Source organism: Gamsiella multidivaricata (assembly GCF_025024155.1).
Source record: "Gamsiella multidivaricata strain RSA 2152 chromosome Unknown BC939scaffold_122, whole genome shotgun sequence".
Lineage (NCBI taxonomy): Eukaryota > Fungi > Mortierellomycota > Mortierellomycetes > Mortierellales > Mortierellaceae > Gamsiella > Gamsiella multidivaricata.
The window spans coordinates 43100-66859 of NW_026251830.1; the positions used below are offsets into that span (position 1 = coordinate 43100).

Genomic DNA, 23760 nt, shown 5'->3' on the forward strand with positions numbered 1-23760 from the left:
CATTAGTTTAGTGGGGGCCTCTTGATAGCTATCTTTAGGTAACTATCGGCCGGCTGACAGTCCAAGCCGAGGCTTGGACAATGCAGCCTGTGGCACGCCTGCACGCCTGGGGGGATCTGGCGTCAATAAAAAAAAAAAAAAAAGTGCAATGCAGGTGTCGGCCTCGGTCCTGCAAGTGCAGACATAAAACCCTTTTTCTTGTAAGGCATCCCGGAGTGTCAGCTTGGCAGCCTTATCAAATCTATATAAATCACGGAGGCCCTTCTTGATCTTCGTTACCACGCTCTTCGAGGTCCATTGGCGGTTCGACGACTTCGTGCTCATGACTTTCAAGTTCGCCTGCAACTTCTTGAAGTCCGCTGTCAGTCTGTTCTTTCGCCTGATGTGCTCGCTCCGCTTCTGCTGTGATGGCTTCTGCTGGGATGGAGCACCATCGATGTGAATCGTACATTGCGCAAGGGTAAAGTCCTTTGCCAAATGCGCTGCCACTGCGAGACCGACAGTTCGGACCTTGCTTGGGTCGTAATCATCCGTGATCTGGCGAACGAGGGATCCATAAAACGCGCCGAAGAGGTCAACCTCAATAGCTTGGTTCTGGTAATCTTGAGGATCCGCGGCAACTGGATCCAAACCGCGCTTCTTCAGAGTACTGTAAAAGCCTCTTATGCCCATGCTGTGATCACTATGGTGGGTTGATAGCTTAGCAGTGTTAGTGAAGCTCTCTCGTAAGGACGCTGAAGATATGGAAGGATAGGCTTGGAGGGTACATTACCTTTTCTACAGACGTATGGTATCTAGTGTGAAGGTGTATATGGATGGCGAACTGCGGGCGAAGAGCGATGAGGAGAAAGGATGATGAACGAAAGGTAGAAAAAGGTAGGAAAAGGTGCGAGAAGATGGTTGTGAACTGTGTGGCAGGCTGAAAAGGTGAAAGAAAAGTGTGGCGAAGAGAACTGTGAAGTGTGTGGCAGAATACTTATAGGCGAGAAGCAATATCTGCTTTCCACAATAAAAAAGGATTTACCACAATAAAAAAAGGCTTTACTACAATAAAAAAAGGCTTTACTACAATAAAAAATGGCTTTACTACAATAAAAAAAGGCTTTACCACAATAAAAAATGCTTTGATAAAGAGCCATCGCACTGATGGATGTTGGTTGCTTGACACGAAGCGCGATCAGTGTTGTACAAGTAGCTTTGCCACGGCCTGACACAGATGTTCACCCACATCGCCATCATCGCTGTTTCCAACGTACGCGAGGCAGGCGCAAATCCAGATAGGTCGCTAGGGATGCAATGGAGGGTAGGGAAACCAGTCAGGTAGTGCGGTCAACCTTCAAAGTTTGAAGGACTAAAGCCTATGGAAACTTTTGCTCGATGGTGGTCTGGGATTGTGATATGGTAAACTTGAATCATTTAGCTGGTCTCGTAAAATTGCTATTAAATTACGGGGAAAAGCATCGCCCCAGAATAAAAGAATAAACGGTCTGGTTCGAACCAGTTTCTTCTTCACATATATATCTTGTATCGCATCTTGCATTCGTCCAGATTGTCCGGGTAACACCGCATTATCGACAGGTATTGACTACCGTCGTCAGCAACCCACACAACGAGATACAATCAACAGGGACTGCCAAGCTTGATTATTCGCCACCTTTGCACTGTCAATTGCAACGTTTCCCCGACCCCCCGTCGTCTCATTGAGCATCCGTCATCGGCGTACCATCGTCAAACGGCATTATCCCTTACTCTGTAAACCGGGCAAAAATGTGGTCTAAATTTATACGTGAATAGTACGAAAACACCTTTCTCTCCTTATTTACAAAAAAAAACATTGATGTTGACCCCCCTCCCCCCTGTTAACATGAAAAAGAGAAACTAGACGGAGATCGTTATCGACATCTACTTTTTTCCCCATCCCTTCATCATTCGCATTAAGTGGATGCAACAATGAAAAATGTCTCATCAATTCAGACGCCTCCCACTCATTCAAGCGTGGGATTAGTGACAATGTTGTCGGAACCCACAAAAAACAAAGATGGGCAAATTCCTCATTCTGATCCCTCTCTTTTGCACTCAGAAGTGATAACAGAGGGCAAATATCGTGAATAAGAGAGGTTAAGGAGCAACCTTCATAAATAAAATTGTCTCCAAAAATGCCCCATTTAGCTAAACAGATCCTCATATTTATTTCCTTCCATTTTCGTCTAGTTTATTTTACTTTTGTGTTAATACATTCCGATCTAAAGGACCCTGCACAGCGAACCAGTAAGTGACCGAAGCACGCCCTCGCCGAAGTCCTATTCGCGTGATATCTTCTATTGTAAATAGAACTAACTAGCAGAACTGCGCGTGGCATACGTCACGGGTCCGAGACGAAAAATCCATTTTCGACCAAAACCTTGAGGTTGTCTCGGTGTTTGCAACGCGAGAAGCTGACATACAGCTGCCCGGCGCCAAAGTCGTGCTGAGGAAGGTAAACACCAACGTGGTCAAGTGTTTGTCCTCGCGCCTTGTTAATGGTCATGGCAAACGCAGGCTTGACAAGAAACTGGATCCTAATGAACTTGATTGGCGTAGATCCGTCGCCCAGGGTTGTGAGAGGTATGTGCGGAATAAGCACCGTTCGATTCTTGAAGTCACCCTTAAGAATCCCGGCATTGATGTATTTCCGATGGAGTGCTCGAACAATCAGACGGGCCCCATTGCAGAGACCGGATTTGCCGTCCATGGTTCGAAGGAGAATGATAGGCTGGTCCACCTTTAACAGCAACTCGTGGGGAGGCATACCTGGAGGATTGAGAGAATCCAGGTATTCTACAGGATACGCGGCGCCGTTGACATCATCCGCTACTTTATCCTGGCTGCGGTAAACCTGTCTCTCCCCTTGACCCCCACTAAAAACCATCTGGGTTGCCATGGCATTGACTCTGTCAACGTTGGCATTCAGTGTCGTCAGTATAGCCCGACCTTCCAAAAGGGCTGGCTGCAAGGGGGCGGTCTCACTGTCGAGGTAAATCTCCCTGATGAACTGCTTTTCGGGAGGGTTGTCCTTGGTGACGGGGCCGGGTGGGTTGAAGACAAACTGGTCTGGAATCATGACCAAATCATCGTAGAGTCCTGGAGTCACTGTTGACTCCGTGCCATTGCCAATGTTGAGCAGCCATTGTGCAAAAGGCTGGTTGAGCGGATATCCCCCTACTCGCATGTTCTCTCTAAGGGACAATGTCTGTACGTGCGACCAGATCTTTCGAAAGCTCTTGAAGCAGGCATCTTCGATTTGGCTAAGGATTCTTCGAGGTACTACAGGCAAGACTTGAAGAAAGTCTCCTCCAAACACAATGACTTTGCCACCAAATGGGATGGTTAGCTTCCGCATGATGTCTCGGAATGTGGCATCCATTACTTCGAGGATATGTCGGTGGTGCATCGGCGCCTCCTCTCAAAAGATGGCTTCTGCTTTTTGAATCCTTTTTGCCATTCTTGACTCCACAGGAATACTGCACGTTGAGCTTTCCATGATCTGGAACGGGATTTTGAAAGTCGAGCGGGCTGCGTGACTTCCTGTCAGGACCTGAGCAGCAATTCCACATGAGGGCAACTACGATCACGTCCTTCTCGCGCCTTCCTCGAATGCAGGCAATCAAAATGTTGCACAAAAAAGACTTGCCCGTCCTTCATGGTCTATCAATAAAGAACATCTTTATCGCACCTTCGTCCTTGTTACCCAGCGCTGCTGTGATTGCAGCGTACAGCGCCTATTGATCGTCGTTGCAGAGGTCCAAGTCATGAGCCGCCTTAGTTGCAAGTGCCTCAGTGTCGATTTCTGCATATTATCCAAGCTCGTCATTGTTGGGTTGGCGATTGATGAGGTTGCGAAAGTCTCGAGGCATCTCTTTGTATACAGCCAGACTGGTCCCAGCTCCTTTCAAAACCCTGTTGACGTGAAACAGTGCAGTACTCCTGGCGTCCTCTTCACCGTTCGGGCGATCCCCAGCATGATACAGAGAACCCTCAGGAAGGTCTTTGGCAAAAGCTTGCCACAGTTCAAGAGGGTTGGACGGGCTGCAAAGATGCAAAATCATGGTAAAAAGACATCGCAACGCCGCCGGACTTTGGTGACCTGCAGCCTCCTCAGGGCATCGGCGCCATTCTAAACCATCCTCCAGCAACCCACGCGCATTGGCGGCCCCCCAGTAAGTGGCGTAAATCTCTCCTGTGTACAGGTTCTTGCGAAGATTTTTGGAACTGGTTGCTCCTCTAACGTGCTAACGTGCAGGAGCAAAAGGCGTAAGCAGTACCGACCGCGATCGACTTTATTCGCGAAGTTCGGGGTCGCATAGTGCAGTCAGCCGATAGTATTCGAGACTCCGTTTCATCTGGCGATCCAAGCATGACCGCTATTACCCCATGTGTAGTGCTTGGAGATCTCGGAGTAGAAGCACTGTCTGGCCTCCGAATGGCACCTGTTCAACTTAAACCATGCCATGAGGCTCGTACCGTTGTTTCTTTCCTCCAATATTGTCGCTGGAGGCTGCCGACCGTTGAAAATAATATTGTGCCTGTCCTCAACGTGAACCTGCAATCGTACGATGTTTGAGGCGTGACCTTGCAGTGGGGAGGCAAAAAATCCTCAAGAGAGCCTCACAGGCGGATATGCATCTGGAATTGCAAATATGTATCTAGAATTGCGGAATTCTAGGATTTCGTCCACGTCTTTCGAGGCATCGCCATTCTCGGGAGCGATAGCCATGTTGGCTCGGTCAGGAGGTATTTTACTACCGATATGGACGTGCAGATCTCCACATTATTTAAAGTTTAAGGTTTGAAGGAAAGAGAGACAAGCGAGCATGCGACAGAGAGACAAGCGAGCATGCGACAGAGAGACAAGCGAGCATGCGACAGAGAGAAAGAACGTATACATATTTAGGCTACCGGGATCTAGAGAAAAAGAGAGTGAGGATACAGTGCGAAGCGTAAATCCATTAGGGGTGTGCTTAATGCTAATCTTCATGACATGGGAAAATACTTTGCCTTCAACTTATTCAGTCTTATAGTGTGGATAATATGGTTCACAGTTTGGTAAAATAGTTTTATTGTGCAGTACTTTTGTATTCTTGCTTCTTGCACCGCCGACTCTTGCTTCATGCATCAAAAACTGGGTTCGTCAGCAATTATGATACATCTTAGGCGTTCAGGATCTCTTCCTGGTACGCCGATTCGATTAATGCAATGGCCTTAAGGCGTGACCGATCCTGAACATACAACGTCGAACATCCATGTCTGTGTATGGGGGGCAGAGGTAGTGAAGTTTGGAATGAGATCAGTTAAATCAGTGTGCACCCGAGCAAGCACGCGTTGTAGTCATTGCGATGCGATGCGACGCGACATAAGAGAGGAGACTAGAACCAACAGGTAGTAATTCAGGGGCATGATACTTTCAAAAGACAACTGACACCGAATTGTAGCAGGTTTAGGGGCTAACACACATAGAATACCAGACACGATACTGTAGTCGCGGATAATGTATGCGGGTGCAGAATGCTTGAAGACGACACGCGTGCTGCTCGCTTCGATCCATGTCGATAGGAAATGGTGCCATACGCGCTCACACCAACCGAAGGAGACAAAAAAACAGGCCTCTATAATTTTTGTTCATGGCTTCATATCCTGCCGACATAAACATGCGTCTGAAGATTGTACGCACTATAAATTACAATCCAGTCCTTCCAAGTGCAGTAATGCGCCATCAAAGGCAGCCGGCGATACCTTCGTCAGATATATTTACTCTTCTAATTCTTTATCACAAGGAAGCGTCCTTCCTTGTTATCCTCTAGCTTTGCTATTCGTTTTTCATGCATCTCTATATCCGCCCAAACAACCTACCTTAGTAGAGACGAACATCGTCCCAAACACTGCACTTTCATAACCTCCGACGGCAACGCACATATTCACTCACACATCAGCTATGGGACCCCAGCAGACTCAAATGATGGGCGACCCTCGGGCACAGAATACTCAGCGGACAATGGCGGCACCAGTCCCTACATCATCCCTGTGTCTTATCAACAGCCATATGTTCAAAGCTCTCATCTACACCCAGTGCCCTCAGAGACGCCATTGAAACCTGAAATACAGTTTGTCAACCCTGTAACGATCATCGCTGCCGCGTCTCAGAACCCTGGACAGCTCTAAGCCGTGCACTACAGCTCTGGGGCCGTCGACTCGACGGCCACAACAAGCAATGATCAAGCGGCTGTCCAAATAGTTCATGCTTCCGCTATCGATACTGAAGCTGCCGCGACTATGAGGAAGAGACGCTGTGTGATGATAATATGTGTCCTCTGTGTCGCACTGACCCCCACTGTATTTATTCTCGGTGTTGTCTTTGGAGCTGTGCTAAAGAACCGACGACAGTAAAATCCATATGATGGATATTCGCCATCTCGGACTGAAGGCTGGCATATGTGCTGAGCAGCAGCAGTAGTAGCATAACAACAGGACAACAGGAGCAGCAATAAAGTAACATCCTTATGAGAGGCGAATACAGCTTGATGCACTGCAAATGTGGCGATGATATGGTATGTAACACTCATTGGACGTCCAGCTGCGCTCTATGCGTTCTAGACCCAAGATCTCCATTTGGTTCAGCAAAAAAAAAAAACCTCAAGACGACAGGAACAAAAAACTGTGAATTGAGCGCTTAATAGCGTTAAGAGTAGATGTAGCCCCTTTTTGTGAAACCCAATGCATGAGATGAGTGGGTGGCCATAGCCCACATGTGTTAAGGCGGTGCCTTCTAGGACACTCCAGATGTTTTGCTCAGAGCAAGGGACCTTGTTTTTCTTGCCGTACAATTGGCTCTCAGTAGCCGACGATGTCACTATATCGCGTACTACAGTCGATTAGAGTCATGGTACACTTTCTAGACTGGTCGTTACAAATAAACCAATACAAAAGCTAGGGGCTCATCCGCACGGTAAACCGGATGTAGCGGCGGAATCAACGAGAAAAAGATGTGGAGGCACGACTTCATACCTGGAAAGTATGTTAGAGGGACTAGAGGAAGCTCTTTTTACTCTGAATCGACTTCCTCAACGGTGTTGTGTACCTGAAAAAACGCACTCGCACAACGCGGGAAATCACCTTTCATTGAAATAGCAACAGGAGTCGCCATTTACGGTTACCAACGCCCTTACAACATCCATTATCCCTGAGAACTGGGGAACCCTGGTTTCTTCTCCAGTCCAGTCTTTCTAGTGAAAGTTGAATAAGTTTAATTGAAAAATATGTCTGCATGTAGCACCGCCACTGTCTGTACGCCTTGGCCTATCTAGCGAGGAGGAGTTTACGGGAGGAACCGTGGAGCCACGAGGCCAAGGGATGCACTGCTAAGAATAAGGTTGAGACTATTGGCTTTATTCACTGGCATGGGACGCACGTCAAAATACCATTGTTGACAGTCTGCAAAACCGATGTATAAATGATGTCTTTTGGGTTCACTCCACTGGTAACTGAAATATAAATTCCTATTCGTCCTGAAGTCGGATTAGAGAGCATGAAGATAAGATGAAGAAATAAAACGAGTAGGGCAGCAGAAAAAGTACAGGTTAATCGTTAATGAATGGAATTAATGCTAAATACAATGAGGTCTTAGTACAAATGCCACTACACACCCAACTGGGCGAAGCAACTACTGAATCAGGAAAGTGCCTACACTCCTTTTTGCGAAAAAAATGCAAACTCATTGATCATGCTTATATGTGTACGAATATGCCGCGAAAGTTCGACATACTTATTAATCGACGCAACGGAGGATGGAGCAAAAGATATTAAGAGATATCGAAAAAGAAGAGGAAGACGGAATGAGGGCAAACAAACCCAGGGAAGGTGGTATTAGAAAAAAGAACATGGCCTCCGAGAGGGAACAGCGTCTACCTGGCCCAAGCACGTGCATATAAAGATCCTTTTTTATAACGATCTGTCCCTCGAGTCAATTGACTCTGCGAATCTATCAGACTAACTAGCAATGGTCTACTATCGCTGTCCTCACCACCAAAACGGAACCGATCCACAGTCTTTTTTTTTTATTAACATAAGTCCACATTGCAACCGATCCACAGTCGCCAGTTGACAGGTCACATTCCCCGGGCCTGCCCCTAGGGCCTGCGCAACAATTGCCACACCTCATCAGTGTGTTAAAAGCTGAAAACACCTTGTTACAAGAAGGGTATCTTCCCCATCCCCTCCATAGTTGTCAACCGCCTCCTCCCTTGCAGGCAATCCAGCAGCGTCCGATCCGCTGCGTCTGGGTCAAGCACGGGGCCAGGGCAGCTCCCGTTTACATGGTCAGCGAGTAATGCACCACACGGACATTGGTCATCGTCGCTGTCGCATATTTCACCAGAGTTCACTGTATATTTAGTTTAACAAGTGTACCTCCAGCTCACTATTATATTTAATACAAATAAATACCTAATCGGTGTGGTGTGTGGAGCCACATCTCTTTCTCACTTATTCTGAATCCCAAAAATATCTCAGTCGCTAATGTATCCATACCCATCACTCCAGTCCCCTCTCGGTCCCTTGTATGGAGTTCGTTTCATCTTGGCTGTGATCCCCCATTCTCGCTCTCGAGCAATGGTGGCCTTGCAGCGTGGTTTCCAGATCAGCTCCGTAGCTTTCTCCTCAATAAAGCCGACGAACTTGTGAATGGCCTGGCGCGCAATCGACGATGGCGAGGTAAATAGACTGCCCCACTCCTTGATAAGGCTGACGGGTGTGATGCCACGGCATAAATCGCTGATGCTCCAGGTCAGATCCGGAGAGCGGTCATAATACTCGTCGCCTTTGAGCATTGATCGGGTCCCGGCGATACAGGATAGACCTCGGATGTGGGTGCTGCCATATGCACTTAATTTTTTTTTTTTTTATTCAACATGGCCTCCGAGAGAGAACAATCAGTGCTGGTTTCCTAGTGAATAGTCTCTGAGACTTGTGTCTATCTGGCCCTAAATCTTCTAGTGTGGCAGTCGCACCATCTCCAACAACTTTCACTGTAACCTCCCTAAGCGTCCCGAGGTCTTTCTCCTGCGATCCGCTCGGCTAGCTGGCAGGCTCCTCACCTGCAAATCTGCCAAGACCATCTCTCCAATTGTAACCTGTACATCTGGGAGATGGTCTTGGTTTCTTGAGAGCACGGAATCCGTTCTACTGGCTTGCGAGCCGACTCCTCTACTATTGTAACATTTCCTCCTCCTCCTCGTCCCGTCTTTCCTCCACCTGAGGTCACTGGATGTGAGCTCAGATTAGCCTATTATAAAGTGGGCCTACTCACTTTTGAACTTATACCTGTAACCCCGGCAGGGGTAGCTAAGACGCATGCTGCCAGTGCAGTGGAATAACTTGTACACCCTGGTGTATAGCTGGGAAGTTCTGAACCAGCGCCTCTCGAAGTCCGGAGGCTAGCGCAAGGGCGAAATTTATTCTGAGCATTTTGTCAAGCGTTAAGGAAGGGGAAAGGAAACCCACAACGATTACATGGGGTAGTGCCACTCAATGTGGGGGTCGCCGGGGAAAGGAAACCCACATAACTGAAGTGGGGTAGTACGCCCGACTCATGCTCCAAATAAATTTCTATGCGTAGCACATATTACTGTGCTTTAACCAGGGCTCGAACCTGGTCCCTTCGCGTTACAAGGGAGGCGCCCTGACCAGTATGCTAACTGAGCCATCGGGCCTGCATATAAGGACCGTGCTTTTTTTTTTTTTTTTTTTTTTTATTCAACATGGCCTCCGAGAGAGAACAATCAGTGCTGGTTTCCTAGTGAATAGTCTCTGAGACTTGTGTCTATCTGGCCCTAAATCTTCTAGTGTGGCAGTCGCACCATCTCCAACAACTTTCACTGTAACCTCCCTAAGCGTCCCGAGGTCTTTCTCCTGCGATCCGCTCGGCTAGCTGGCAGGCTCCTCACCTGCAAATCTGCCAAGACCATCTCTCCAATTGCAACCTGTACATCTGGGAGATGGTCTTGGTTTCTTGAGAGCACGGAATCCGTTCTACTGGCTTGCGAGCCGAATCCTCTACTATTGTAACATTTCCTCCTCCTCCTCGTCCCGTCTTTCCTCCACCTGAGGTCACTGGATGTGAGCTCAGATTAGCCTATTATAAAGTGGGCCTACTCACTTTTTGAACTTATACCTGTAACCCCGGCAGGGGTAGCTAAGACGCATGCTGCCAGTGCAGTGGAATAACTTGTACACCCTGGTGTATAGCTGGGAAGTTCTGAACCAGCGCCTCTCGAAGTCCGGAGGCTAGCGCAAGGGCGAAATTTATTCTGAGCATTTTGTCGAGCGTTAAGGAAGGGGAAAGGAAACCCACAACGATTACATGGGGTAGTGCCACTCAATGTGGGGGTCGCCGGGGAAAGGAAACCCACATAACTGAAGTGGGGTAGTACGCCCGACTCATGCTCCAAATAAATTTCTATGCGTAGCACATATTACTGTGCTTTAACCAGGGCTCGAACCTGGTCCCTTCGCGTTACAAGGGAGGTGCCCTGACCAGTATGCTAACTGAGCCATCGGGCCTATATATAAGGACCGTGCACTTAAAGAACGTGCACTTATAGAGCTAGCATGCAATCCAGATACTAGATATATAATAAATATATTTTGATATGAATCTCAATTGGAGAGATGGCCGAGTTGGTCTAAGGCGCCGCGTTAAGGCCGCGGTCTATTCGTAGGCGTGGGTTCAAATCCCACTCTCTTCACTCAACTTTTGCTGCAGCAGCTGCATACCATATGCAATCCTTTTGGATGGATAATTTGTTTGTTTTCTACGCATGTAGAGAGTTGCAGAATACGAAGTCAAAGAAGAAGAAAAGGTATGCTACGGTGTTTAGCATTTGGATTGGGGTGAAAGAATGATAAAAAAAAGGAGTGGAGTTATAGAGCTAAGAGGAAAGGAAGAAGGGAAAGAGCTGGAGGAAGCAAAAGATAGAAGCGAAGAAAAGAGAAGCAATTGATCCCTGAGGGATGATGCTACGGAGAAGAATAGATAGGTAAAGGTTCGACGGGGTAGGAACGATAAGTAGTGTGAACATTACACAACGTCCACAGCTGAAAAGCGACTTTCAGTCTTTGTCTGCCTAAGATTCCCTTTCTTTTTTCTGTCTTTTCTTCTTTCTTTCTTCTTTCTTTCTTTCTTTCCGATATCTTTCCTCTACACGCACACATCACATCCCTTTCAACTCATCTCAAACTCGCATCGGACTATTCGTTCTTTCTCACCCCTTCACTTGTCACCATCACTCCTCACTCCTCACTCTTCATCACCAGTATCATCCTCATCTTCCATCTGACCCCGCCCCTTTCTTAATCCACGCACCCTTCCTCTTCAACAGCATCAGAAAAAGGTGAGGAAATGAATGGATTACACACTGCTCTGCACTGGTCTGGTCACCTCACTTCCCCCTACTCACCCACCCACAGGATGAAACCAACAAACAGCAGTAGCCAAATCAGCTTTAACCAACACCCCTTTTTTCACACCCATTTTGCAACTGGTGCCACCAGGCTGCAATACCCACCCCGAGGGCGTAGTCCTATTCCACCTGTAGTCCCACACGCGGGTAACCAGTTCAGAAGAGAAGGGAGAGGGGGGAGGATCCCTTTTCCCTCTCTTTTCTTTTTCCTCGCTCCATCCAGTATTCAATAACTTATACGCATATCGTTTCTATCATTTCCATAATCGGGAGGCAACACCCTTGAATGAAAGAGTGTGACAACAGACCCAACCAAGTCTTTCTTCCTCTTTCATCCCATCTATCCCTTTCCTTGTCAACCTACTCATCTCATCAACCTCCCAAAGGAGCGGCTGTCAGCGGTGCGTCTCTATCCTTTTCCTTTCAATTGCCTCCGCTCGCTCCTCCCTCCCTTTTCTCACACCTGCGTCCCTACCCCCGCCCCCTCACCCACAACTGCAGCAGCGGCATACGCACATGATCAAAACTTGCAGACCACATCTCTCTGTCGCTTTTACACCTCAGCTGATGAACGGATGAACGGATGAACTGATTCCTTCCTTCTCTCTCCCCACTTCATTTTGCTCTTTTCTGTCCCGAATTTATTTTGCAACTGGGTCGTCATTCTTCGTTCAACAAAGAACAGCGCCCTCATTCGCACCTGCAATCAACTTCAGCCTCACTAATCACACAGCACAGCACAGCACAGCACAGTCATGTCCAGTACCAAAGACAAGGATATCGTCCGCAGGAAGCTGGTCATTGTCGGCGACGGAGCTTGTGGAAAGACCTCGTTATTGTCCGTCTTCACCCTTGGCTATTTTCCCAAGGTGAGTTCGTCTTTTTTTTTTTTTTTTACTGTCGCTGCCTTCTTTTTACTTCTTACTTTTCCTTTGTATTGTTTCTGCTTTCCGGTACTTGTTCTGCTTTGTACGTTAGCACATGGCATCTTGCATGGTTTCGTATTGTTGCTGTTATTATTGTTGTTATTATTGTGTTTTCTATGATGGCACGCCGGTGACCTAATTATCCAGCCCAACAGCCAACATGGAAACTAGTCTACCGACCTCGCGGAACAAAAAAGCACAACAAAAAACAACAATACGCAGGAGATGGAGTTTGTGCCTGGATTGAGTTGAATTGAATTAGGCTGGATTGGATGTAATGGACCGCACTTGCAATATAAACGCCTAATGTGGTAGTCGTTTACGACATTTGTCCCCCGCTTCCTTGTGTGCCCTAGGAGGGAAGGGCGTACTGTCGTGGAACCGCATAGAGGCTACAGGAATAGACGAAGATGAGGACAAAAAAAAAAAGGCGGTGCTGCAAACTGGGCTGTTGTCAATTTACCGATTTTTTCTTTTCTTTTCTTGCAAACCGTTTGGAGCACCGCCCCATCTTTTTTTTTCTTGGAGTTTATGAACAGGTCAAACGACAGGGAGTGGCATGAGCATGTGTGGGCTAAAAAAATAAAGACGATAAAATACACCGATGAAATCGTCGAAGGGAAAAGAAAAAAAGGGTGCTTTCCTCAGGCTGAGCAGGGCATGTGTTCTGCCATGCCTTTTCGTAATGTGATGCGGTTGGGGGAAGGAGGGGGTTTATGTAAGCCCAAGCCAAAAAAAAAAAAAAAAAGCAATATTCCCCCTAGGCCACTCACGATCAATTGATAACGGCTGGTGTGGGATGGGTCTGAAGTTGAATATGATGTGCATGTGGGCGGATCCATCCCTCCGTTTGATTGTGCAACGGATTGTTCGACTGTTCCACGGATCCAAGTCGAAGGACCGACAACCATTGAGGGAGCGGGTGTCTATATATACACGGTGCAGGATTCATATTTATAGAAATTTGTTGTATCGAGCTGCAGACGGGACGCGTGCGCGAAAACGAAACGGACATGGCACTCATGGACGAAATTGGGACTTTATTTTGATTGCATTTATGGGTTGGGCCAAATATGTACTCGATTGACGACTGACTAACCGCATGATCCGTGCCTACTCTCCTTGTTTGTGTTTTTTTTTGCTCATTTATTCAAACGCACTACGTTGTCGATTCGGAAACCTGGTTTCTGCTTTCGCGTGTGTGTGCATAAACGTCCTTATTAACTCCCCTGTCCACTTGAACCTGATGCCGTATTTTGTGGCCTCAAGGACTATGTAAGTAACGATGAATGTTGCACTGTAATAACGTCCATATACTTGTTGCACCATACTGACTTCTTTCTTTCTCATTCCTTTTTTTTTGTGCGCCCATTGCATTTCTGTTTTTTATCTATAACTATAGAACCCAACGGTGTTTGAAAACTTTGTAACGGATGTCAAGATTGATGGCAAGCCTGTGCAGCTCGCACTATGGGATACAGCGTACGTGCCAGAACGAAGTTCACGTTAAGATGAAAAGGCGTCCATACTTTTAATGCTAATGGCGCTAACTTACTTTTTTTTTTTTTTTTTTTTTTTTTAAAAAAAAAAATTTGCATAGTGGGCAGGAGGCATATGAGGTATGGATCGACTGTTAACATATTGCGGAGCAAATTCATGGAAGAAAATCGGTGCTGACACTGAAATACTTATTTAATTCCTTCTTCATCTTGTATTGGGAATCAATTAGCGACTTCGACCACTTTCTTATACCAAGGCTCATGTTATCCTGATCGGATACTCTGTCGACACACCGGATTCCCTCGATAACGTTACATCGAAGGTATGTCTTTGTACTGCACCGAGTTAACTCGAGGAGATTTGTTGAATGCCCTTTGGAAGATGAGGACTGACTGATTCTTTGAATTGGTGTAATGGTATGTATATTGCTGAGTAGTGGATTCAAGAGGTTCAAGATCATTGTCCTGATACGCCTGTGATCTTGGTCGGAATGAAGAAGGATTTGAGGGATGATCAGGCATCATCGACGGGACAACCGAAGGTTGCCCGCTTCGTAACAACAGCCGAGGTATGTCTTCTTTTCATCACTCCCATCTCCATTAGAAGATAAAGCGTAGGCTTTTTTATTATTATTTCTTTATTGTATTTTTGAGATACTAAACTACCGCCCGTTCTTTTTATTTATGAAAACGACCTAGGCGGAGCGAGTGGCACAAGAGATTGGAGCGCGAAATCATTTGGAGTGCAGTGCATTGACGGGCGACGGAGTTGACGATGTGTTTGAGGCGGCGACGCGTGGAGCGTTGACGCAAGGAAATCAATCCCAGGAAAGCGGATGCTGTATTATTCTCTAACAGAAAACCTCGTCGAACCATACACACGCGAAAACAGGACGCGGCTTGCACGATGGCTCGATTCGTGGAGGAAATTAAAAAAGAGCAGAATGGAAGCGGCAAGACTGAGAAGGAAGCAAGAAGGCGACGAAGCGGGACGAGGATAAAAAGCATGATTTGTCAGTGTCTTTGGTGGTGGATGAAGCATCGACGGAAAAGAAAAAAACAAAGAGTCGCTATTACCTTTTTTTCTTTTCCTTCATCATCATCATCATCATCATCATCATCATCATCATCTCTTCCTTCGTCTTATTATTATTATTATTATTATTATTATTATTATTATTGTTTTGGAGAAGTAATCTTACCTCATGCTTTCTGCCCCATTTTTGCGTTTCTTTTCTTGCGCATATGTAGCAACATATATATCTCCATATACAATTCATCCTCATCACATTGCTGTTTCAATAGTAATGCCTCTTGTCCCTCTTTTTCTCCATGCTTCAATTCGTTCGTGTATCTTTGCGTTGTATATGATTGAAACTGGAAGGTAATCGCTATAGGTTTGACGTTATTTATTTTAACTAGTATACATGTAGTGATGCATAACATGGTAGAACGCTGGGGTCATGGATAATAGCCGACGAGTTCGAGATCATCGTGCGGGAGAGGAACAATCCCCAATTTGCAGATCGAAGTACCGTTACGTGGATGAAGGTAGCTGAAAAAGATACCGAGCGAGTCGACCGCAATGTTGTCACGTCCCAGGAATTTAATCGATGAGCTGTTTGCTGCAGCGGTAGCAGCAGCTATCGCGCTTGCTGTTAGGGCCGACAGTGACGAAGAGGTCGGTGATGGTGTTTGGCCAGCGATGTTCGAGGGTGAGGCTGAAGTTGATGTCAAAGTTGAAGTCGAAGTCAAAATTGATGTCATAGCCAAAGCCGCGGATGCGTTGTTGCCGCTGATGTCGCCAAGAGAAGTCCTGGTTCCTGAGTTGGTGATTTCGTTACCTCCGGCTGCGGCGGCTATTTTAGTTGACGTTGATGTCAGAGTCGAGAAAGATGCATCTGCAGCGTGGACAAGATCCTTCTTGAGGATACGTTTGACCTTGCAAGCCCTTGTGAGTGAGAAGATCGTTATAGAGGATTTCTGGAACCCGACAACATAGATGTCCTGGGGGGCCTTCAGGAACTCAACTTTTTGAGGTGGGGAGGCCTCCCAGTCAAGGACGAGTGGTGATTGGGGTTTGCCATGCAAGTTCACGATCCGGGAATGGGAGCCGTTAGTCGAGAGGAAGAGGCGGGTGGCCGTCCGCTGGCATAGGGCCTGGTTCAGAACCTCCTCCGAGGTGACCATGCGGGTTGTAGGTGCCTTGTTATTGATGGAGTGGTGAGAAGAGGTTTGATGATGGTAGTGCTGATGCTGGTGAGGTTGAGGCGGTGATGTGGTGGAGGGTAACGATATTGACGAGGAAGATGAGGATGAGGCCGGGGAGTAAGAGATCATGGGGACTTGCAGGCTGCTTTGGCGGAGTGTTTGGCATTGGAGTTTCAAGGCCAGAGCTTCAGCTTCAGCGCGGTCCTGTTCCTCGAGTTCCTGCTGGTGTATGCTCTGTTGATCCGCTGGCCGCTGGATAATGTCGTCGCGCGAGCGTCGGTTGTTGCTGGCACCCGCGTCAAGTTGCGGGGGATCGACGACGTATACAGGAGATGGTTGGTCCCGTTGTGGATGCCCCGAGTATTGTTCTTTCCGATCCCGTCCGTTGCCAAACAATGCAGCCGCGGCTTCAGGGTAGAGGATGTGGGGTGGGACGTCGAAGGGAATCTTTTCGAAAGAATGCCATAGTGGTCCATACTTGAAGCCCAATTTCTTGCCGAGTCCATGCATCACGCCATTGCCGCTGCCACTACTGCTACTGCTTCCATTGCTGTTGCTGTTGCTGTTGCTGTTGTTGTTGTTGCTGTTGTTGTTGTTGTTGTTATGGTTGGAGCCACTACTGTTACCACTACTGCCGTCCGTGTGGTCGGGTCGATGAAGGTCTGTGACAGACATAGTTTCAACATTAATGATGCACGCCCGAGAGCCCTTGCCGAGGATAATGTCCGTTACTTCCTGGGGACTTTTGACAACGGTCATAAAGCTGGGCGCTTCGGGATGGTAGAACTGTTTGTAGGGTTTCCATTCGTAAAGGCTGCTCATACTATTGTCGATGTCGCTGTTGGTACTGCTGGGAAATGCTGCAGAGGCCATTCCTCCAATCGTGCTCGTATTCAATCGTCCTGAGATCTCTGGACCAGCCGTAGGACTTCCGTTTAATTCGCTGTTTTCTGAAGAAGAGGCCTGGGATAATGTCCCAGGTTTGCGTCCACGGGCAGATCGTGACCTGCAATAGATGTCGATGCCGTTCTTAGAGAGGATGGTCATGAAGACAGTGGTCATGGTGTAGTGAAAGTCGAGGCTGAGGACGTCCTTAGTCTGCTTCAGTTTCGTGAACTCCCATGCCCAGGCGACAGCTTCTTCTGAGGGCGCGGTAGCGGCAGTGGCCATGTTGGCGTTGGCGGCTGCTTGGCTCAGGTACGAGGCCATTTGTGTGAGCCGCTTGCTTTTGAGGCCACCGCTCGCGTTAGTATTGGAGTTAGCAGTGTTTGAGTTGCTGGAGCCCGGGGAGGTCAGTGTTGAGAAGGGAGATAGAGGTGCTGTCCTGTTCTGGACCTGGGGTTGAGTTTGGGCTTGCTGCTGTTGCTGCTGTTGCCCCCTGTTTTTCATGACGTGCTCATGCGCCAATGAAGCCAGACCGGCGAAGCTCAACGGCCTTTGCTTGCTTCTCTTGCTCGTTGGTGAAGTTGGTGCAGAAAACATTGTTGGCAGTATATCATGCTCCTGGCAAGCCTCGTCTATGGTATCAACAACATGGTTTTTCGGAGGACTATCCGAGCGCACAGGGGGTGACAACAGCGCTCGATCGATGCTCCTGGTATGCTGGTGTTGGTGAGGGCGAGTCGGCAGTGGTGTGGATGGAGAAGAGACCTTCAGGATCCGACTTGCGATGGATAGTTGAGGACCAGGACTTGACTGTGGACCGTCTAGTGCTCTTCCTCCTGTCGTTCCCTGATTGCTGCTGTTGTCTTCTCTCAGGAACGCGGTCTCAACGCGCAGCTGGATCATATTCTTCATGGCCCCAAGTTTGCCGCCCTCGATGACTCTACCCTGACCCTCCCTGGAATGTCCATACGAGACGAGTCGTTTGATGGCGTCGTAGTCGTAGCATCGTACTCGGGAATTGCGTCCTGCAATCACGATAACAAGCCCGACATCCTCAAGGCAGTGAATCTCCTTGAAGGCAAGGCCCTGGATATGAGTCCGGATGGATTGTTGGTCGGAGGGGAGAGTCAAGTCGATGGAGTGCAGTGCGTTATTGGAGCCTAGAAGGAGATATTGTTGGTCGTGCATAGGGTTTGCACAAATGAAGGTCTGCTGCTGACTCGAGATCGAGGCGCTACTTATTGTGTTAGAAGAAGCAGAAGTACCGGCCGATCCAGTCAAATTGCTGGGACGTGTGAGGAGTTCTTGGATTTGGAAGAGATGTTCTTCTGTTGGAGGTGGTGCGACCGCCATCAGCGTGGAGCCGTGAGTCCCTGCAGAGTAGGAGTATGGAGGTGGTTGATGTTGATAGTGCTGATGCTGCTGGTAGTCTAGTGAAGATCTTGAGTGGTCGCTATCATCCTGCTGGCGGTGGTGTTCTCCGCGATAGGGCGAGGACGACGGCGTGGGAATGCGACGGGTATCTGGGTCTGGAGATGCTGAGAGATATGGGTGTTGTTGGTGGTCCATTGACAGGCGGGGTTCCGCTGAAGTCAAGGCCAATGGCGGATGGGTATAATCATGGACAGTCGGGGCCATTGCGGCGCAGGGTGGAACTGGGCCCTGGGACTGTGATGGAGGCGGTTTCTCCTAAAGACGAGAATAGACGCGGGTATAAGAGAGAGAGCCGTTTTTTTTAAAGAGGAAAGAAAGAGTAAGAAAGATAAAAAAGAGCCAACAGGTTAGATTGTCATCTCCTTGAAGAGATTTTTCTTTTTCGAAGAGGTGTTATGCAGACAATCGATGCAGACAGAAACCATGCAACCTCGATAGCACACAACAAACGATGTGCTGTTTGATCGATTGATAGCAGATGGCATATAGCACATATGTCTGAATGGACGATGCGGATGCAATGTACACTCAGGGCTGGTTTATTTACCGAGGACAGGGACGACAAAGAGGAGAGGGAATGTATGCTTGGCTCCGAGCCCTCGAGTGATCCCCTGAAAAGAGCCGGCTCCGCTGTATGCCCCTGGTGATGGTGAGGGAGTTGATGCTGTTGGTGCAATTGATCTGGTGGCAAGGGTGTGCCTTGCTTGTGTATCGAGACTAACGAAGCCAGGGCGCCAGATGGATTCTGTTGCTGCTGGTGATACTGGTACTGGTCCTGATGCTGTCGATCGTTGGTAGTAGCCTCCATGTGGCTTGCAGTAGAAGGAGACATGACAGGGCCAGGGACAGGGCCCCCGAGACTGAGGTGTGGATCTGGACCGAGGACAGAGATAGAGACGGAGACTAGTGGCATCAAAGGTCGAGGAGGGAGGTTGGTTGTTGGTGACGGAGCATGGGAAGGAGCAGAGGCAGTGCTGAGGAGTGCATTAACAGACATGAGGCAGGAGTAAAGAAAGAAGAAGAGGGATGGGGTAGGAGGAAGGAATGGAAGAAGAAGGAGAGGGATGGGGATGTCGTAGGGCAGAAAAGGTACATGCAAACGGACGCTGCTGTCGCTCGAAGAACTACCACTGCAAACAGGTCGAAGGAGAAGGGAGAGGAGTGAGGAGAAGAAACAGGGACGAGTCGAAATAAAACCTCAATCTCTTTTGGTGGCAACTTCTTAGTGCGGGGAAAAGTGAACACCTTCTCCCACACCCACCCGGTCCAAAGGTGCCATGCAATTGCGGGTTCTCTTTTTCTCCTTTTTTTCTTATGATTCCCTCCCTCGAATCATACCCCATCTCTCATTACTTGCATCCTTCCTCTCTCTCCAGTCAATCCCATCACCATGGCACTCTCCTCAGCAGCCAGGGCCAGGATGACTTTCCCCAGGGGTCCTGTCTTGACCCTGGCAGGACGCCTGCGTCCCCTTCCTGCGACACCTCCCTTGACCTGTGAGTTTACTTCAGCACACCTTCCGGGGAGTCTGCTAACCTCGATTCGACCCTGCAGCAATAGCGACGACAACAACAAAAACGCATCCACCGGCTTGTTTGTTTCTGACACCTGTTTATCTCTCTCAACCCCCTTCATTCTCTTGTCCAGACACGCGACCCCTCGCACAAAGAAGCTTTGTCACCACCTCACCAGAAACCCTGTCCGAGGATCAGCGGCAGCCAGTCAAGCAGCGCGATGATTCTGTAGAGGGACTCCTTGCGGGTCTTCTCGAGGACGACCGATATGCATTGGCAAGGGCCATTACACTCGGTAAGTCTAGTTTCACTCTTAAATGACTTCAACGACAGAATAAAGTGCACGCTCTCCCACACACCAAACCCACGGCAACAAGAACCGTGGGAGAAAATTAGGAAAAACAACAAAATATGAGTGTGGGCAGTTATAAGAAATACAGGTAGATCGAGATCTCCGATCCGAAGAAGTCAAAAAAAGACAAAAGGTCAACGGATAATGACTGTGAACGGTTCTCATAGCGCTGCTAATCACGTCTTTCTTATCTATACTATCTGGATAGTTGAGTCCTCAAATCCAAAGCACCGTGTTCAGGCACAAAAACTACTGTCCAAGATTCTTGAACGGGAGTCTAATCTAGCCTCTCAGCAAAGCACCTCCCTTGCCAATGTGACTCCTTCGTTCGATAAACCCATTGAGGGTTCGACCGCGACAATGTTGACAACAGGGTCCCAAGACGGACCGCGGCCGACATCCGGTTCAGGAGCCCAGATGGTGTCGGAGCAGCAACAGGAACAGCCAATTAGGCTGGGTAAAAGTTTTAGGATTGGACTGTCTGGTCCTCCTGGAGTGGGGAAGTCCACATTCATCGAGGCCTTTGGAATGTATCTCTTGTCAAAGGGACATCGTGTTTCGGTCCTGGTAGGGAAGGGCAGGCGATCGACAGCGATGATATGCACAGCAAGCTATTTTTCTTTGATACTCTGCGCTTAACACCGCTTGTTTGTGGCGACGACTCTGTAGGCTGTAGATCCATCTTCAGCAAGGACTGGAGGATCGATTTTGGGAGACAAGACTAGGATGACAGAGCTTTCACGCGATACCAAGGCATATGTACGACCTTCTCCAAGTCGTGGAACGCTAGGTACGTGGCCGTTAGATCCGTTTTACTATTCTTAACGCGTCTTCAGTATCAAATGCATCTTAGATACTAACAGGCAAACTTTTGGGTGTTTTGTCTAGGTGGTGTATGTATCATTAACTGCGTGTGGTAAAATTGAACAGAGGCTCATGGACAATATCCGCGGCGGACATTGACGTCGACTCTTGTTGTTCATAGGTGGCAAGAAACACAACGGAGGCCATCACCTTGTGTGAAGGTACATATCGCGTGTATTCAATTTCAGAAAGTGTAGCAATAACACACAATGTTGACTCCCTCTTCCTCCTCCTTCTCCTCTTTCCCCCCCCCCCCCCTTTATTATTATTATTATTTTCGCCCGCCCAACATAGCCGCTGGATATGATATCTGTCTTGTGGAGACTGTCGGAGTTGGTCAGTCCGAGACGATGGTTGCCGATATTGTGGACATGTAAGGATACTCTCATCGTGTACATGATGTCTTTCGTGTTGGCGGCAAGCACCTTTACATACTGACAAAGATCCGTCTTATATTCATAACCATAGGTTTGTTCTCCTTGTACCTCCAGCAGGCGGAGATGAACTTCAGGTAGCACAGACGCTGTAGCCAAACACGGAATGTATGGATGCTGCTACAGAACAGGGCGTCCCAAGGATGTTTGGTTGCTGAATTCCTGCTCTCTTTGCCATTCCTGTCGTATTTCGCACTGTTAATAGGGTATGAAAAAGGGTATTATGGAACTCTCGGATCTGGTTATTGTCAACAAATCAGACGGAGCGCTCGTGGACTCAGCACGCAACGCACAGATCGAATACACCAGCGCACTCAAATTTGTCAAGGCCATCTCAGCTCATTGGAAGCCCAAGGTGATCCGGGTGTCGTCAATGGGTGGACCGGAAGGCGGTATTGAGCAGGCCTGGAATACCATGAAGGAGTATTTTGATATCATGGAGGCAAGTGGCAGATCCAGGGCTTTATCATTGTTGCGCATGAACTCTTGGCCGGATGAACCCTTTGCTGACAATCTTTCCTACTTGATTTTTATCTGATATAGTCGACGGGGGAGCTGCAAAAGAAGCGAGGCAATCAGCGCAAGATTTGGATGTGGCGACAGGTCTCGTCAGAGTTGCTGGATCTGTAAGTTGTCTCCTTTTTCGCCGTGGCTCAAACATTTAATAAGATGCAGATTCACTTCGGCTCCTTGCTCACACATGTTTTATATTTATTCTTATTTTTATTTTTGCAGACTGAACGATGATGCTCATGTCCGGGAGATGGCGGACGAGCTTGAGGCCAAGGTTCTTCGGAATGAAGTCATGTCTGGGGCTGCAGCGCATCAGATCGTAGAACGATTCATGAAGGGTATGGGCTCTTCATGATCTCCTAGAATAACAAAAGTTATCCACGCAAGATAAACAGATAAGGTCTGCTTTAGAAATGACTGCGGATGGAATTCAAAAGCGATCCTGGCGCCTTTTCACATCAAATGTACCGCGATGGAGTTCATTATGTACAGATTAGTCAGGCAGCTTATCTGGATCTGGAAAACCTGGAATAGTTATTGAGATCTATGTCTAGCCGTAAAACGCGGGTTCCCAACATCATATGCTTCTTGTTTGGGCATTAATATATCGGCCCCACCTACAATAATCAATACGAATGCAAAATACCCATATCTTCGGACGGCTCAAAGCATTTCTGATTCGAGGCCCTCACTGAGTGATGATGAAGAATATCGACCATGACCATATATCACCGATACGAATCCAAAAGTATCACGTATTGCCCTAACCTGACCGGAGTACTCCACAGCGCTGTCAAAGACGGCGAGAATTCGATTGTTGTCTAAAGGTTCTGATGCCACTTCTGGTACTCCCTCGGGCGATGGTGATGGAGGACCTGGAGGCGATGACAATAGGAGATTACTAAGGAACAGTAGAGGAGACTTTGCTATAGTCATCGGCGATGAAGGACGCGGTCGCTGAGGAATAGCCGGAATGAATCGAAGAGGCAACGAGCCCAGAGATGTTGATAAAAAAAATGAACAGTGTAAGTCAACCTATGAAGCGTCAGATCATTTCTGACTCGAGTAAGTAAGCTCAAAAGCTTGATATTCATCAGAAGAGTCCTACAAGAATGTAGCCCTTTTATGCTTCGATCAATTCTATTTATTCTCGCTTGTCGCTACATACAATTGGTAAGAACATATTGATCGTCTTAAATGATTCCTCGGTGTTTTTGTCTAGGCCAAGGAGTGCTCCAGTGTTTCCTCCCGAGAGAGGACCATTGCTCTTGGCCCAGGCGCATGGATGAGATGATGAGCGCGGTGAATGGCTGCGCTCCAGCCAACAGCTGCGTTTTATCAATACCCATTGACGTTATCGGTCATACGTCGTGGTACATGATTTCGGTGGATAGAGGCAAAGAAGCGGCTACAGGGTGGCCCTTGACGATTTTCGTTGCTTCTCGGTAGGGCCATGGGTATTGGTCCTTCCATAGATCTCGACGGCTTTAACTGTGATGACGGCTCCTGTTTTCGAGCTGGCAACAATCGCTCCGGTGAGCATCCCAGCACATGAGTACCGCAGATGGTCTTGAAGAGCCCACCTCTCATTGACCAATGTACTAGCGCGGTCAAACGTGAATGTTCCTGTACAGAGTGC

General features: G+C 47.9%; 4 protein-coding genes, 1 non-coding gene and 2 pseudogenes across 7 annotated transcripts; 3 read left to right on the forward strand and 4 right to left on the reverse strand.

Moving 5' to 3' along the window:
• Positions 1 to 250: 250 nt before the first annotated feature.
• BC939DRAFT_481955 (uncharacterized protein) lies at positions 251 to 672 on the reverse strand (the record flags this gene model as incomplete). The annotated part of the gene is made up of 2 exons (XM_051559074.1): positions 251 to 417; positions 450 to 672. The coding sequence occupies 2 exons, from the start codon at positions 670 to 672 to the stop codon at positions 251 to 253; spliced, it is 390 nt and encodes a 129-aa protein (XP_051406592.1).
• An 8986-nt stretch (positions 673 to 9658) lies between these two features.
• On the reverse strand, positions 9659 to 9731 carry BC939DRAFT_t185 (annotated as a pseudogene). Its single transcript has one exon. The product of its transcript is annotated as a tRNA-OTHER (tRNA).
• Positions 9732 to 10508: 777 nt separating this feature from the next.
• On the reverse strand, positions 10509 to 10581 carry BC939DRAFT_t184 (annotated as a pseudogene). The gene has a single exon. The product of its transcript is annotated as a tRNA-OTHER (tRNA).
• Positions 10582 to 10692: 111 nt separating this feature from the next.
• Positions 10693 to 10775, forward strand: BC939DRAFT_t182. Its single transcript has one exon. It is a non-coding gene; the product is annotated as a tRNA-Leu (tRNA).
• A 1469-nt stretch (positions 10776 to 12244) lies between these two features.
• Positions 12245 to 14769, forward strand: BC939DRAFT_403700 (small GTPase superfamily; the record flags this gene model as incomplete). Its single annotated transcript, XM_051552760.1, has 6 exons — positions 12245 to 12358; positions 13818 to 13897; positions 14016 to 14034; positions 14145 to 14237; positions 14352 to 14483; positions 14614 to 14769. 6 exons carry the CDS (start codon positions 12245 to 12247, stop codon positions 14767 to 14769), a joined length of 594 nt encoding a protein of 197 aa, XP_051406593.1.
• Positions 14770 to 15057: 288 nt separating this feature from the next.
• Positions 15058 to 16696, reverse strand: BC939DRAFT_468870 (uncharacterized protein). The gene has a single exon (XM_051557955.1). The coding sequence runs from the start codon at positions 16633 to 16635 to the stop codon at positions 15376 to 15378; it is 1260 nt and encodes a 419-aa protein (XP_051406594.1). The 5' UTR covers positions 16636 to 16696; the 3' UTR covers positions 15058 to 15375.
• A 2985-nt stretch (positions 16697 to 19681) lies between these two features.
• BC939DRAFT_497353 (ArgK protein-domain-containing protein) lies at positions 19682 to 23082 on the forward strand (the record flags this gene model as incomplete). Its single annotated transcript, XM_051559719.1, has 11 exons — positions 19682 to 19940; positions 20092 to 20253; positions 20519 to 20877; positions 20980 to 21102; positions 21296 to 21335; positions 21469 to 21547; positions 21643 to 21685; positions 21814 to 22050; positions 22152 to 22234; positions 22344 to 22459; positions 22949 to 23082. The coding sequence occupies exons 1-11, from the start codon at positions 19835 to 19837 to the stop codon at positions 23080 to 23082; spliced, it is 1482 nt and encodes a 493-aa protein (XP_051406595.1). The 5' UTR covers positions 19682 to 19834.
• Positions 23083 to 23760: the final 678 nt, after the last annotated feature.

Bases quoted from the DNA above. Each gene is read 5' to 3' on its own strand.
- BC939DRAFT_468870 (XM_051557955.1), bottom strand. From the start codon at position 16,635: ATGCATGGACTCGGCAAGAAATTGGGCTTCAAGTATGGACCACTATGG.